This window comes from Puntigrus tetrazona, chromosome 16, assembly GCF_018831695.1.
Source record: "Puntigrus tetrazona isolate hp1 chromosome 16, ASM1883169v1, whole genome shotgun sequence".
NCBI lineage: Eukaryota > Metazoa > Chordata > Actinopteri > Cypriniformes > Cyprinidae > Puntigrus > Puntigrus tetrazona.
This window is the reverse complement of record NC_056714.1, coordinates 18,899,606-18,916,996: the sequence shown is the minus strand read 5'-3', so window position 1 is coordinate 18,916,996 and position 17,391 is coordinate 18,899,606. Positions and strand designations below refer to the sequence as shown.

At 37.6% G+C, this 17,391-nt stretch overlaps 1 protein-coding gene across 1 annotated transcript in view; it reads left to right on the top strand.

Moving 5' to 3' along the window:
- Positions 1 to 540: 540 nt before the first annotated feature.
- Positions 541 to 17,391, top strand: part of sv2a (synaptic vesicle glycoprotein 2A) — a 31,904-nt gene continuing 15,053 nt past the window's right edge. Inside the window, exons 1-2 of the mRNA XM_043261722.1 lie at positions 541 to 693; positions 13,763 to 14,496. Of these exons, the coding sequence (XP_043117657.1) occupies positions 13,899 to 14,496 (598 nt within the window). The 5' untranslated portion in view covers positions 541 to 693; positions 13,763 to 13,898. The remainder of the gene's footprint in view (positions 694 to 13,762; positions 14,497 to 17,391) is intronic.

The window sequence follows — 17,391 nt, the reverse complement described above, 5'->3', positions numbered from 1 at the left end:
AAACGCACATTTCCGAAAACCCTTTCGTGAGCGGCTCGAATTAAACGTGTAGTGTCGTTTGATCATATTAAAAAAGAGTTACGGTTAAAGCACTGGCGATTCTGATAGCCTATTAATTTCGGATCACTTGCACGTCGGAGAGCGATGCGCTCGAGATAAGGGACGCGAGTTAGCGAATCCTACTATGGCCGCGGCTTATCTTATGAATATTAATTACGTAACGTCACGTTCGCTCAGGAAACCCAAACGATTGGCTGAGAGGCAGACGTTCGTAAAGAACGTCGGATGGAGGCGTCATGAATATTAATGACGCAGCGTGACGTTCGCCCCTCCGTTTGGCTGAAAAGCGGAAATTTGTGACTCGGCTGGCCTATCAACGGATTCTAGTACGGAGAGGGCACGGCTGGAAATACTAACTAGATTACGTAACTGGACGCTCTAGGAAGGTTACCATGCAACGTCAGCGTGCCGATTAATATTAATGAGTCAAGCGCTGGCCATAGTAGGAATCGTTAATTTTGCCTGTGTAGTAAGGGTTGCACCCCGTTACACGTCACACGCGCCTTCGTTACAGGGTGAAGATACAGGCAATGTCACACAGCCCTCCTCATCATCACGACTAAAAAAAATCACCGTATCTTATATACAACTATTCCTGACAGCGTTTGGAAAAATAATAACCAAATCGCGCTGGTAAGTGACGTTTCTTGCTAATTGATTAGAGTTCAGGAGCTCATTTATAATTGGCGTGCATAGACGTGAATGCGATTTAAGACGCTCTTGCGCGTTTTTAATGTGCCACATTTATGTTTGAGTGAGCGTTTTTATCGCCAAATGCTAAATTTTCTTATTTTGCATGTGATACATCGGATTCATTCATTTGGAAAATAATGTGCGCTCATCAATGATGGATGCAAACGTAATCTAAAAATGTATAAAAATACATCTTTCTAATTATAACACCTATAACAATGCTATAAAATCATTTTAAGGCAACCTTTTGTCATTTAACACGGCTTATGCATCATCTCAAGATATTAAAATTCGTTTTTTCGGCGAGCAGATATTTTTTTTTCCTTGAAATGCGCTGCATTTTGTGCCCAGAACGACGGAGCGCGTTACTTGTCGTTTCCTGCGTCTTTATTTGCCATGGGTTAAAGGATAGATTAAAAGAGTAATTGATAAAAGCCATATTCCCATAGAGACATACGGCACCTTAAGCCTCGCCCCTTCACCTAATATATCCATCAGAATAAGACTGATTGGGCTTTCCATGTTCCTCGCTGGATGATTTTGGGCTGGTATTAGGTTCCGTATTTGGCAGAACCGATGAAGCAGCGAGAAGCGTACATTAAAATGAGATTTGCACCGCGTTATATCTTGAAGCATCAAAATGACCTTGCAGCAGACATGAAGAATGGAAACCTGCTCCATGTGCGCGCGCGTGAGCGCGTGTGAATCTCCTCGGTGATTTATTCCGTTGCTGATTGCATTCGGTCTCGTCACGACATCAAGTGTCATTTGGTTTGACTGAATTCACAGCGGTGCCCTATGTGTGAATCACCCCTGCCTTTTCGGTGAAATAACGTTTCTGAGCTGGAAATGACCGACCATTGCTGTTGAGCGCATGCAAATAGCGATAATTGTGGTCTTTATTTGTGCAGAGCTAGATATCCGTGGGTTTTGATGGAGTATGCAAAGCTTTATGTTGTTAGTAGCCTGCAGAGATGTCCAATGGTGTTACAGTGTTTATAGTAGACTTCAGTGTTGGTAGTATTGCTGTATATGCGTGCATAAGCGCATGCATTTTTGGATTGATAATAGTTTTCTTACCTGATAGTATCTCACATGTAGAGATATACGTTAGCTGTATATTTGATAGTAGTGTGCAGCTTTATTTTGGTATTGCAGAGCAAAATGCGATACACAGATATCTGGAAGTTGGATGTGCAATGACACAGGATGAGCTGCTGCGTTTACGTGCATCTGGATCCCAACTTTGATCTGTTTGAAAGCGTCCAAACCCAGGACAGCTTCTCCTAATGCGAATCGATTCGCTGGCTGTTCGCGGCACGCAGCTTCTGGTGTCTCCGTCAGTGGTGGTGCTGCTCAGGATTGCAGTTGTTCCTCAATCACTGTGCGCTGCAGTGCTCTTTTCAGAGTAACCTTGAGAGGAATCCTCAGAGGAGTGATGTGGCAAAGGAGGAAGAGAGAGAACAGGGTCAGAAACAGGGTTTAGCGGCAGGAGTGTTTATCATTGATCTGTGCAGGTGCTGATGTGTTATCTGACTGGGCCGTCGTTCAGAACTCATTCAGGGATCTGGAATAGGATTATCACTTGGGTTTGGTGCAGTACATTTCCATGCCCATGGCACATTTGGATAACATATATAAATGTGTGTGTGTGTGTGTGTGTGTATATATATATATATATATATATATATATATATATATATATGTGTATATATTGTGTGTGTGTGTGTATTATTGAATATTGCAATTTAAGGAAGAGTTACCCAAAAGTTTAGAATTTGCTGGAAATGTCCTTACCCTTAGATGAATCTTTAGATAAGTTAGTTTCTTCATCAGAACAGATTTGGGAAAAAAATAAATAGCATTGCAGAGAATGGGTGCCGTCAGAAGGAGAGTCCAAACAGCTGGTTAAAACATCACGATAATCCATAAGCAATCCACACCACTCCAATTTGTCAGTTAAAATCTTGTGCAGCAAAACTATGCATTTTAAGGAACAAATATGTTATTAATGGTTATTAATCTTAAACTGCCCCTTTTAGTCCATAATTCATATTAAAGCTTCATGCTGTATTAAAGTCCATCCCCTGATGTTTTCTCACCTCAAAATCCACTGTTGGCTTGTCAACAGTTCTTGATCTTTGCACATTTTTTCTCACAAGTGACACAAATTTTTCACTACAAGAAATATTATGAATAATGGATTCACATTTTAGCTGGAAGCCACGCTTTGGAAAAAAAAATAAATGTCATTTTGGGTTTATTAAATTTCTCTAAATCATTTTCAGTGAAGAAACAAACCCATCTATATCTTGTACGGCCCGAGGCTGAGTACATTTTCAGCATCGTTTAATTTTTGGGTGAACATTTTTCGTTTGATGTAACACTTCCACGTCTCCAGGTGCTGCGCTGACCTCTAATATAAAAAAAAACTGCCAATTTATTAAAAGCACAATTCCCCCTTTCTCTAATTACAAAGGTTACGAATGAAATGTTTTCTTGGGAATGTTTCTCAGTATAATTGGTGAGTAGTTTACAGTCTTTGAATACCCACTTTCCATCCGTCAGTCTTCTGTGAATTCGCTTGAACAAAAGTTCAAAATAATCTTGCAGAACAGCAGCGAGCCAGGTCAAAGCCTGAGAAAATGTTCAGAGGGAAATCAAAGGCATTGCAGATTTCCAGAATCCAGCCGAATTGAAGCGGGCTCTCCAAAGACGTGTCTCTTCACGCCGAGTAAGAGCCATGTATAAAAATGATTCCTGTTCGCTTGTGTTTGAACAAAAATCTATACATTACTCTCCCGGCATGTGTTCAGAGAGGGAGACTGATAAAGGCCACGGACCTCTTTGAAGTGTAGCAAACGACAATGCCATCACGTCCTGTATATTTTTGTTTCAAAATGATATCCGAACATCCTCGGGTTTCGCATTGATGCAAATGGAGGCTGAGAAGTTTCTTTGGAACTGCAGTGTGCTTGGGTTTATACTGCATGAGTCCGCATGTAACTGAATCATACGCTAATCTCTCACCCAATAATCCCTGCGGTAAAATATGAGCTCTTATAGAGGGACCTCTCATTTCCCCTGGACTTCACTATATAGGCTACGCCACGCCAGAATGTGCCACGACTGTTCTTTTGTCATTTAAACCTGTTGAGTTGCGCGTCCCGCTGTTATGTAAGTCGGTTAAAGCCATTTGTAACCCATTTTCCGTGTATTGGCTGGTGACGCAGGATATTTAACAAGACGAAATGGAGTGAAGCTTGGTTTTTATCAGCTTTGAATTGAGTGAATCGTGAAAAGCGATCGAAAGACGTTCAGCTGTCTGTTATCATTATGCGGAAAAAAAGGGCGTTTGTCTCAAAAGAGGAGGACTTTTTTACATTTGGATGGCATTAAATTTTCTGGCGCAGTTCTTTAAAACAGTTTTCGCTAATAATAAGAAATTCGTTGAATTAGACGAGACGGTTTGCAGCAATAAAACAGCAATCTTTGTCTTTGACAGTAAGACCAGGAATAGTCGGAAACTAAATATACGTATTCGTATTGTTTATGATTTTCAAATATTTTATACTGTGAAAATAAAAAAGGAATGATCAAATGCTGTCGTTTCGGTGGAATGATTTGTGCTATAATGAATCATGCACGATTATATCAGAAAGCAAATCGGGTCCATGTTTTTCCATCTTTTTCGCTTTTCAGTGGGAATTATTATTATTTTTAACAATTAACATTCGCGCCATGGCAGCAGTATGACATTGATGAAGCGTTGCATTGACAACACCCGTCTTAAGTGTGGCTCAGTCCTGTTTGCGCTGGAATATTTTGGGCTAAAATGGAGGCAGGGCAGAGGATGCTGGTGGTGCTGATGTAGCAGAGGGCAGGAGTGACTGTGGCCATGGTGACAGCAGCGCACTGAGAGATTTGTTCCAGGGCTAACGTGACTCACAGCGGCTCAGTCCTTTCCTGAGAGACCGCTGTCTAGATGCTTCTAACCATCCGCTAACCTCCTCCTCTCCTCCCTCTGTTCCACCGCACTCGCTCCCGGATCCATTAACTCCAGGCTCCTGCTGTCACTCTCGTGTGTTGATATACACCAGACGCATTGAGCTTTGGCCTTGTTTTTGCGATGCTTTACCTTCCTAAGCACATGCCAGAAAAATATTTTGTTGTTAGACCTCAAACTAATAAAGAGATAATGTATTATTGAAGAGGCATATAACTAATATATGGTGTTTAATTGTTAAATATAGTTGTTTATCATTAGTCTGTGAAATTATATATTTAATAATTAATGAAAAAAACATTATGTTGTCTCTTATGCTCACCTGCTGCCATTATTTGATCAGAAAAACAGTAAAAAATAATAACATTGTGGAATTTAAATGAACTGTTTAATTGAATATATTGTTACGGCAAAGCTGAATTTTCAGCAGTAGTCACATTTTTCTTCACAAACCGTTTTAATATACCGATATACTGATATGTTTCAAATAGTAGCAGCTATTTTAAATAAAAATCCTTTGTTAGAGTAAAAATGCCTTTATTGTCACTTTTGATCAATTTCATGCATCCTGAATTGAACAAAAGCCTCACTGACCCCAAGCTGACATTGTTAATTGTCACGAGAACCTTAAAAGTGGTGCTAAAAAGTTGAAATGTGCATTTCTTTGCCATTACAAACTAATAAAATTGCATGAATAATGCTCAATTCCAAAAACTCCCCTTATTTTCCACTGGTTGAATAAGACGGTCTCTCCTCAAACTTACATCGTTGATTAATTTATGCCCTGAACGTGTTCTGAACAGCAGGTTTGGTTGAGATGAATTCACTCGTTTGTATCTGGCTTACTGCTGCCTGTCATTGTAGTCGCTGTTATGGTGGTATACACGTTTGTCCTGTGGAAAGCCCCTGGGCTGTGTGTGTATGTGACCACCATAAACATATCCCATCTGTCAGGTGAATGATGGATGGCTTTATTTAAAATTTAGTTCAGATAAACATTCACAATGTGGAAAACGGCTTTAATACCCCCGTAAGACGAGTGACTCAGCATGTATTGTTCCTGAAGGGCACACTATTAAAGCTGAAATTGCTTTTCAAATTATTTAAATGAATAATTAATTATTGCGTTAAGTGTATTAATAGGGTTATTGTATGAGATGACATAGGATTTATAACCCCTTGTATATAAATTACAGACTTCAAATGACTAACAATACGTATACGTGAACGTTAATAGCATTGATACTGTAAGAATAGTAATGTATGCATTTGTTTGAGTATTTGATTATTCTTATTAGCATTGTGCTTGTTCTCTTCCCATATCTTTATGTTTGTAATTGTTTGCCTCGCTTTCATAAAATAAGGAATCAAATCATTTTCCTTGGATACTAACGTGTGACTTTTATGTTTTTTAAGTAGTTTTTCAAGTACGATATTAATTACACCCCAATGTTGTGACTGTTAACTTTTTAAAGACCGTTTATGGATTATTTCCATCAAAAATGTAGAAGAGTTTGTTGCTTCATCAGAACGGATTTGGAGAAATGAAGCAATACATCACTTGCTCAGTTGCAAGTGAATGGGTGCCGTCAGAGTCAAAACAGCTGATAAAAAAATCACAATAATCCATCAATAAATATCTTAAAACCAAAAAACATGCATGTTTGTAAGAAACAAATCCACCATTAAGGTTTCTAACCATTGCTTCTGCCCAAATACGAGTACATATCCATAAGAACTTTTCCTCCAATGAAAATGGTTGAATGAATGGCTTTTGTATTCGCTTGCAGTGTTTGATCTTTGCATATATCTCTCCTGATTTAAATAAAACAACTTTTTTTTCACCATGAAAGCAATATTATGAGCTTTTTTACCCTGAAGCAGCATTTTTTTTTTATTCAAAATTATGGATTTCTTTCTCACAAATATGCAGCTTTTTACTTGACTGGATGTTAATTGATGAACTGGAACAATGTTGATTGCTTGTGGATTGTTGCGATGTCGCTGACGGCACCCATTCACTATAGTGGATCCATTGAAAGATTCTCTAATAACTAATGATCTCAGTTAAACAGTCACAGGTGTAAGTGTTTTTTTGTGTGTGTTTGTATTGTTGTCATTAGTCATGAAGAGGCTCTGGCTCCTCCTCTCTCTCTGTAGGTCACTGTTGCCGAGCAGGTCTCTTCGCTCGTTGCCAACCTTCGACCGCTGGCATTTAACTGGCCCTGCCAAAGTGACCCTTCAAAGCAACACATGGTGGCTAAATGTCCTTCTTTAGAACAAGGACTGTGTGGTAGAGATAGGAGTGGTTAGTCTCATCTCAACAGCTGAGTTTAGTAGGATTCTGTTGCTAGGCTACAAAAAGTTCCAAAAGAGCTGAACAATATTGGGTTCCACAAAGAAGTTCTTCAAAGAGTCTCTTTTTTATTTTGAACAAACCGAAGAACATTTTTCTATTCTAAAGAACCTCGGATAGGTCGCATGGATATTTAAGGTTCTTCGTGGATGCCAGTGAAGAAATTGTGCATAAAAATACACAGCACACGTAACTATTATATCAGTGTGTTTTTTTTTATTGGTCTATTTTAGCTATTGGGTCATATTTATAATCAATAATTTGCTACATTGGATGTTTTGCTATGCTCTTCGTAGGGCATCGTGGGATTGAATTCACTGTGAAAGATGCATGAGATGCTGCTTCAGAATTCAGCAACATAATCACTTCCTCTAAATGCTAAACGGGCATCTGCCTGTGTATTTTGCCGAGATGAACATGCCGTGGGTTGATGATTTACGGGTTGTGATTAATGTAGTCGTGGGTGCAGATGATCCTTAATGTGACTATTTATTTGCATGTTTTTGGTAAAGAAAGATAAATTTCACGCCGGGTTGACAAACCCTGTTTCTCTCGGTGAATGTCAAGCCATCTGATGTTCCCCAGCAAACCATCAGCGCTCTGATCCTAAACATCTGTGCGAGGGATTTTCATTGACATTAGCCGTTTGATGGAATTATTGTAACACGATATCAGATCAGCAGAAAAACACACCCAAACAAGATGACTTTATAATCCCTGGTGGTGTTTCCCAGGCATACAGATTAGCCAGGACTGTATAGTGATCAACAGAGCTAGAGCTCCCTCGAAGAAACCGGAAATCACTATATAAATAGTGCAGAATATAATCTAGGTTTATTAACTTAACTTAATATATTTGTAATCTGAAACCAGAATTTGTAAACTTGCTTTTATGCAGTTTAACTAACAGGATTGTACAAAGCGGGATATTTATTTTAAATGTTTTATTTACAGAAATTAATGAAGAAACACACTGGAACAGCCCATTGATAATTTTTTTTAGTGATAGAACAATCAAATCAATCAAAATAAAAGGAGTCAAATTACTTAATAAAACTGAATAATAATAATTAAAATAATAATAATAATTATTATTATTATTGATATTATTCTTATTATGTAAACGCAGTTGTAATAAATTGTATTATACATTGAAATTATAAAATGTAAACGCTATTTTATTGAAAAGGCTCATTTGTTGCGCATAATTTTTCATAACTTTTCTTTTCAGAATTATATCTTGCAAATCATGTTGCTCTAAACGTTATGAATTTATGATATTATTTATGAATTTCTTCTGTGGAACACAATAAAGTCATTCTGTTTTGTTTTTCATAATACTTTCAAAGTGTTATATATATATATATATATATATATATATATATATATACATATATATATATATATATATATATATATATATATATATATATATATATATATATATATATATATATATATATATATATATATATATATATATATATATATATAAGCGGTGCATGAAAATGTACTCCAGAACAGAAATGATCCCCTCAGGACTGTCAGAGGTTGTTTATTTCTGCAAACCCTGAGATTCTCCGGAGCGGTCCCGTGTGTGTCCTCACACTCGAGCTGATGCGCTGCTTTGCTGTCGTCTCTGGTTGAATGATGATCTACACTCCCGCTGGCGTCGACTCGGCTTCAAAAACTGAATTACATAATTGGGTCTTTCATCATTGGTGAACAAGAGGCGAACCATTGCCCACCCCTCATATCAGAGTTAATTCACAATCAGCTTGATCCTAAAGAGACGTTAAGAATAAAGATGAGGAAGATGCGAGATCTTTCACCGATACGTCGCAACCTCTCAAGAAATTAGTTAAGACATTATCTACGTTTCAAAGTACATTTGTAAATGTATTTAATACATTTTATAAATGTATTTAATATATTTTTTTTTATTTTTCATAAGATGTTTTCTTGCTAACCAATGTAGCATTTATTTGATTCAAAATGCAAAAAAATCAATATTGTGAAATATTATTGTTATTTAAAATAAGTGTCTTGCATTTAAATTTATAATAAAATGTTTATTTTTCCTGTGATGTAGAGCTGAATTTTCAGCATCATTACTGCCACAAGATCCTTTAGAAACCATTCTAAAATGCTGATTTGCTGTTCAAAAAAAAATTATTATTATAATAAACATTAAAAACCGCCATGCTGCTTAATAATTGTGCATCCTATTCCTAAATAGCTGGAAAGTTAAATAATAATCCTAAATAACTGGAAAGAAATTAAATTATTCTGCCACCAAATAATACATTTGATAGCTTGCAAATCTGACATTTCTCTCAGAATTGCGTGTTATGCAATTGTAAGAAAACATAAGAAATGTGAGCAATCTTTTTTTTTTTACTCAGAACTGGATTGCAAATTTGAGCTAAAAGTCTGGGATAAACTAAAAATAAAGAAAAGTTAAAGAAAAAAAAATTGAGATCTTTTTATTTATTCTTTATGCAGAAACAAGCTTCTGTAATGTGTATGTATAAATACATATATATTAGTATATTAGTCATTTAGCAGATGACTAAAGCGACTTGGAATGGAAGCAATCAAAATCAACAAAAGAGCGGCGACGTGCAAATGCTATAAAATAAATAAGAGAAACATTTTTGCATTGTGTTGTGTCTCTTGGTTCGTAACAGATCTAGAGGAAATCTAATTTATTACCATGTTTAAGATGGGCACTGTCTTCCTTGTCTGTTTTACTCCGGTTTTGATCTACCGCAGTCCTAAATCACATCTAAAAGGCCTGTAATCTCATATTGCATTAGGGCAGTGTATCAGCGAGTAGATTTGACAGCTCTGGGCTAGGCTTTGCTTCACAGAGCTTTTAGGTCCTGTTCTGTAGCGCTGACATTTGTTCTTGTACCAGTCTAATTGAAACACAAGCGATCCACCAAGAGTTCCCAGCTGAGCCATCTCACACACACCACTGCTGCTTCCCCGTCTGCAGACATCAATAGAGATGAGACGTGCTCGGGAACTGCCTGTGCGGTTACACAGCTTATTTACATGTTTAATGGTTTGACATTGAATGTCATTGAGACACAGTTTACCCACCTGAATGTATTGGACATTGAATGTAGGATGGATTTGTGTGAGGTTCAGACTGAAGTTTGAAGTCTTGTCTCTTGTCCATTTATAGCTCTCAAATCTCTTTGACGGTTTTATGGCGGAGAGGAGAATCAGCATATAATTTCAGTCTGTCTGTCATCTAAAGCTATCTCATGGTTTCAGAAGACTTGAAATAGCTGTTGTGTTGAAACTCAAAAAAGTTGATTTAGTGGTGCTTTCATTGTGTGAAAAAATCACTATTTTTTTCCACTTAAAATTATATTCAGTAAACGACAGCGTTATTTTAGGATTGTTTATATACTACTAGTTTTTGTTAGCATAAGCATTTATTAATTGTTTTATTATTATTTTATTTTTATGTAATTTTGCTATATTTTTACTTTAATTTTTATATTTACCTATTAAGTAAATTTTTGGACATTAAGTTTTATTTTTGTTGCATTTTAATTATTTATTATTATTATTTATTTATTATTTTAGTCTTATTTACTTATATTTAATACATTCAGAGCTTCAACCTAAACATATTTCAGTTAGTTACCAAAGCAACATTTATTTTGTTTTGTTTTGTTATTGTTTTTATTGTCAGTATTTGTTTTGTCTTGTTATTAAGAAAATGGATGAACTGTACTGTAAATAAAATATTTACCAAAGTGATAGATCAAGACGGAAAAATATTTCGAATGGGGTCCGGTGTTTTGTGCAACCTACAGATTTTCATGGATAAAATATACAAATATATAATGAATGAAGTGATACGAATAAACCATAAAAAAAATATGCACAGAAGCGTATATGATGAGTAAGTTCTTGTTTGTGTATTTTGAATAAATTTTAGTTCCCCTGAACATGGCTGCAGTGCTAATGATTTATTTTCATCATGTGTCAGCGCTGTATCGATTAGAAACTCATCAGAACCCACTTGCATGGATTTTTCTATAACAAACGCTGTCTAATCAGCCCCGAAATCAATCGATATTAAAAATGCTTTTCACAATGGCAGCGCAGGCCTGGATTGGCAGACGCGTGCACATGCGGAGAGCACATGCAGGGATTGTACGGGTGAAAATCAAACAAACACGGAGGACAGCATAAGGCAGATTCATGCCTGCTGACGCCAACTGGGCCATTTCTCCCTTGGACCGATCTCATCTACTGATGAGCTCATAGCGTCCCAGATTCACCTTTATAGCTTTACGATCGTTGCAGTGTTTACTTGGAGTAACGAGAGAAGCACGTCAATTTGTTTTATTGGCTCTACAATCCACATGACTGGTCTGTTTCCGTGTATTCACTTATCGGTAACGCGATAACGTAATAGGACTTGGGCCGAGGTGTTGAGAAGAGCAGTGCTGACAGATATCCCAGATTCACTGAGAAGGCCCGATGTCTGGCCGGCTCATTATCTCCACAGACACGGGCCGGCCGGATGATGAGCTCTATTCAGAGAGGAATACACAAGAGAGAACAGAAAAAGGCAAATTAGACGAGAATATGTGTGTATATATATATATATATATATATATATATATATATATATATATATATATATATATATATATATATATATATATGGATCTGTACATATATCAAAAGGTGTACATTTATGTATTTTTATGTTGTATTTTATTTATATTATTCATTTATTTGATCCATAGTTTATAATTATGTGTATTATATTACATTATATTATCAAAACTGATAATTTATTACAACAATATTAAATATTCTTAATGTTCCAAAATACAGAGATAGATAGATAGATAGATAGATAGATAGATAGATAGATAGATAGATAGATAGATAGATAGATAGATAGATAGATAGATAGGTTATTATTTTATTTTATTGTAACAGTTTTTTTTTTACATTTTTTTCTTTTAATAGGTAATGGATGGATGGATAGATAAAAGGATATTATATAAGGTGTATTTGCATGGAAAAATGCATGTATATTTATTTCTTACATTTTTACATAGATATATGTTCTATATTATATTATATGTGAGACAAAAGTTTTATTTATTTATTTATGTAATCTCACTTATTCTTCTTAGTTCAAGAGAACCAGCTCATAGGTGTTATTTGATTAAAAATCATGTTACACTGGATATTCTGTCTCCACAGAAAGCAACCAAGACGTACCGTCATAACCTCTGTTTTTTGTTTCATAACTTTAAATCTCATCCCTTTCAGGTTTGTTCAGTGAAGGATTTCTGCACAGATCTTTATCAGCGCTGTAGAGCTCCTAAGTACCCCTGAGATATTATTAATGTGGCTCAATTATGTATATTAGATTATTAATGCAATAACTGGATCCAGACCAATTTCAACAGATTGTACGAGGCAACACAGACTGATGGTTTTATGAATTTCCCTCGGGAACAATTTAATCGCCCTTTTTCAGGGAGGCTCAATTGGTTCCTTAAAGTGTTTTCCTCCTGAATGTAAACTGGGCGAAACAAGGTCACCGCGAGCTGTTGCTCTACCTATTCACATGCAGTCAGCGTTATCCATGTAGTCATTTGTAACTGCGCTCTTACTTAAATTCTATGTGTTTAATTCTATTTTGCTATTATCACAAAGCTGATTAATCATAGGCAAGTTTATTCAGGTAATGCCACCACTTGAAAGCCAAGCTTTTAGCTGGTTTTATATGTCTTGAGCAGATCTAAGCTGGTATAGATGGTTGCTGTTAGCCAGAATAAAAGAAACAAGGTCATCTTTCTGAGCTGACCCTAAAGGAGCTAATCTTGTTTTTATTTTGTTTAGTTTTTGTTGTTGTTGAAGAATTTTATTTTGGCCTTTTGCATTTTCATAAAGAGTTGCATTATGGCATTTTTTTTGCACAACAGTTGAGCCCCAAAAAATTGTTATTGTAATGCGGCAATTTTTTTAATTTATTGATATGTGCTTGCGCAGATAAACTATTAAAAGTAGGGCTGAACGTTTATGTGAAAAAAAATCTGAATTGTCGATTATTCCCTTAAAAATGTAATGACAATTAATAATTATGATTATCACAATTCATTTATACCATTGTTTAAAGCAACAATAAAATTTTTTTTGGCTTTTCTATAGTATTAAGCCTGAAATGTAAGTTCTACATTGGTTTATAAAAGAAAAACAAAACAAAACTATGATTGGTATTATAATATTACATTAAAATTAAAACAATGGAAAAATCATTAAGAAAAAATACATCTTCAGCACACAGAATAACATAAGTGGGCTTTGAATGATCAATTGCAACTTTAAACGATTACATAATTGTGGCATCCAGTAATTGTAATTGCGATTAGAAAATCAATTATTTCTGTAGGCCTAATTATAAGCATTATGCAAAATACTTTATTGATTTTTTTTTAACTTTTTAAAATATTTTTTCTATAAATTAATACAAATATTTTATTTGGTTTTATTTTATTTTGTTAAACAGGGCACCTTATGTGACATTTGATTTAAATGTACGTTGATGTGAGCAAAAGTCTTGAATAACAGCGTATGTTTTTGTATATTTTCAGTGTAGAGCTCTTTGCCGTAGCAGCTGCTGTCCAAGGTCCTGAACTTCTTCAGCCCGGCTTCACTCTACTACATGCTAACAGGCAGCTCCTGACATCCAGTTCCAGCACTCTTTACATCAGCGGACAACTTTGAACCATGGAGGAGGGTTACAGAGACCGTTCGGCCTTCATTAAAGGTGCTAAGGACATTGCCAAAGAGGTCAAAAGGCAAGCAGGTAAAAAAGTGGGCCGCCACATGGACAGGGTGAGCGACGAGTACAGCAAACGCTCTTACACCCGCTTCGAAGAGGAAGACGACGATGACGATTACCCCGTGCAGGCCCAGGACGGCAGCTACTACCGCAGCAACAGCAGGGCCAACGACGACGAAGGGGCTCACAGCGACTCCACAGAGGGCCACGATGAGGACGATGAGATCTACGAGGGCGAGTACCAGGGTATCCCCAGAAATGACTCCGTTGAGAAGGCCGACAGACCGGTGGGCGGAGTGGGACAGACTCAGTTCCGCGACATGACGCAGTATGAAGGGGAGAGGAGGAAGGACCAGGAGGAGCTGGCCCAGCAGTACGAGACCATCCTCCAGGAGTGTGGCCACGGCCGCTTCCAGTGGACCCTGTACTTTGTGCTGGGTCTGGCTCTCATGGCTGACGGCGTGGAGATCTTCGTGGTGGGCTTCGTACTGCCCAGTGCTGAGAAAGACATGTGTTTGTCGGAGCCCAACAAAGGGATGCTGGGTAAGTTGACCACAGCTTATTAGTGGTTTCTGTGACTTTTTACTGCCATTGTATCTGGATGTGGTTTTCTTATACATTTTTTCCCTTTAAGAAGTTTAAAAAAAACTTTGTTAAAGAGTTACAGATAGATAGATAGATAGATAGATAGATAGATAGATAGATAGGTGTTTGAACGATAGAACAATAGATAGATAGATGGCGCGTGGATGGTTGCAGCTGTTATGTCAGATTTCCTCTTTAGATAGATAAATAAAAATTTGAACGATAGAATTATAGAACGATAGAACAATAGATGGAATGATGGAATGATAGAATGATAGAGAGAGAGAGAGAGGGAGATTTTTGGAAAGACGTATAGGGTTGAAAAATTAGATGCATTGCAAATAAATGTAATGAAACTGCATGATAAATGATTAGTTTACTCAAAATGAACAAGTTTTCCTCCCAGTATGATTATATTTTTACGAAATGCAAAACGTAATGATTTGTTAAAGGCATAATGTCCATTATTTTACTTGTTGATAATATTTCATAGGCCTTTTTTGAGCTTGGCAGTATCTGTATTTTTGGAAATGCATTATGGAATACAGAACCTCAGATATTCTGCCTAAGATCTTCTTTTGTGTTGCATAGAAGACAGAAAGCTCTGCAAGAATGGAGTAAATAATGTATTTTTTCATTTTTGTATAACCAGTAATACCACTAATATTCACATGATTAGATCTTTTGCAACATCTTAAACCAGCTAAAGCTGGTTTGCTGGTCTCATCTGGTCTAAAAAGTGCCTAAAACCCTTGTAAAATCAGTCTGGCCAAGCAGGAAAAACAGTTAAGTCCAGCCAGCCAAATTAGGTTGATGTAGATTGTTTAGTTTTTTTTTTTTTTTTCAGCAGAAATGCATCAGATCTCTGTGCAATGTTCACGGAAAAAACAGCTTTCTGTAACATATAAACAAAATATATCTTAAGGCCAGTTTCCACTGTCATCTTGTGCCCATTTCACCATCTGTCAGTCCATCCAGCAAGGACACAGAATTCTCCATCCTGGTCGAACCCGAAGCAGCATTGACGCAGTTTGAGCTATAATTAACTGACAATAGACATGCTGAACAGCACAGTGTGCTTCCGTGGCTTGTTCTGTCTCCTTGTGTTCTGTGATACAATATTCTAGTAGTCCTTTTGCATGGATGGAGTCCTTGAATATCGTGTCCAAAAAACATTATGTAATAGTCACAGACATTTTGGTTTAGGTAGTTTTAACTGCTCTGCTCATGCATGCAAGCAGGTGTTGCTGATCTTAAACCACATTCGTTTTATGTTAGCTTTTTGCTAAATGATCTGATTACTGGGACATTACTGTGTTTTCTTGGTCGTGAGGTTCACAGATTGGGTATAATTGTGAGCTTGTGTGCTAAAGCCAGTGCTCGTTCATTGATATATTCTCTCGGCGTGGGTCTCAGCTGAGCGTGTGTATGTGAGTGCCATTGGGGAGCAGGGCCCTTGGTCTCTCCCTTGTTACAAAACAGCCCTGACTCATGCAGTAGTGCCGTCTGCATCTCCGCTGGGTCCTAGCGCTCAGACGTTTCCATGCACACGCGGCTGCAGCTCTGCAGCAGAAATGCTTCAGCCGCTGTCACATGACACTCTCCAATCAAATCCAAGCGCGTGGATGTGTGGGATGAAATGGCCCGCGGAGGGTTTGCTTCTGCTCGCTGCACCCAGCAGTCAACCTGCATGCTTCTCTGCTTATGGCTTTAAATGCAACGAATGAGGCCTAGATGACAAGAAACTGCTTTTTGTGTGTGGAACATGAAAATAAGATGGATGCAGCGCTATTATTATTTGGCGCTGAAAGCAAATCTCCTCGTTAAATGTTATGACAAATGAGCCGTCAGGGAGATTTTATGGTTTGATGGATTTGTATTGAACATTTGTTTGGATGGATGCTACAGTGCATCACAGACAGACAGAACGATAGATAGAACGATAGATAGAACGATAGATAGATAGATAGATAGATAGATAGATAGATAGATAGATAGATAGATAGATAGATAGATAGATGGCACATGCATGGATGCAGCTTTTATGTCAAATTTCCTGTTTAGATAGATAAATGTTTGAAAAAGAGAATTATAGAACGATAGAACAATAGATGGATAGATAGATAGATAGATAGATAGATGGATGGCACATGGCTGGATGCAGCTGTTATGTCAGATTTCCTCTTGTTGTACAAATGCGGTGTTTGTGCTCAGCTCAGTGTTGAGGATGAAAGGTGACGCTGCTGTATCTTTGACGGCACACGTTTAGCGTGCTTCAGCAGAAAAACCGGGTGCCAAACGGCACATTAGTCCGGGTGAAACCGAAGAACAGAATACACAAACCTGCCACAGTCCATCGCGCTCCCCTCATCTGTGACGCATAGACACACTCGCAGAAAGGAAAAACTGCCTCTATTAATAGTCTCCCAGCCCCTCCCCCGCTTTCTCTCTCTTTTTCCCTCACTTCCTCAGCCCTGGAGCCTGTGTGCTTTCCTGTCACTGTGCTGGAGAATCACAGCCTCCTCTCTCGCCCTTCCCCCTCTGCTCTCTCTATCTCTCTGAGGAGGAGGAAGAGGAGGCGGAGGTCAACTTTCCCCAGGCTTTTGCCCCGCCCCTCCCCTCTCCTGCGTCTCTGAGACCCCTGTGACATCATGCAGGTGGCTCCGCCCACTCAACCTTCGCTGAGCACTAATTGGCTGGGTCGTGTTGCATCAGTGTAGCAGTGGTAATGTAAAACACAGACCTTCTCTTTAAATTCAAGACACGTGGTTAACCGCGAGCTCAGCCGTGTTTATTAATGCTGTCAGGTGAGCAGGTCGTGTAAAATCACACAGCACATGTGTTCAGTGTTGT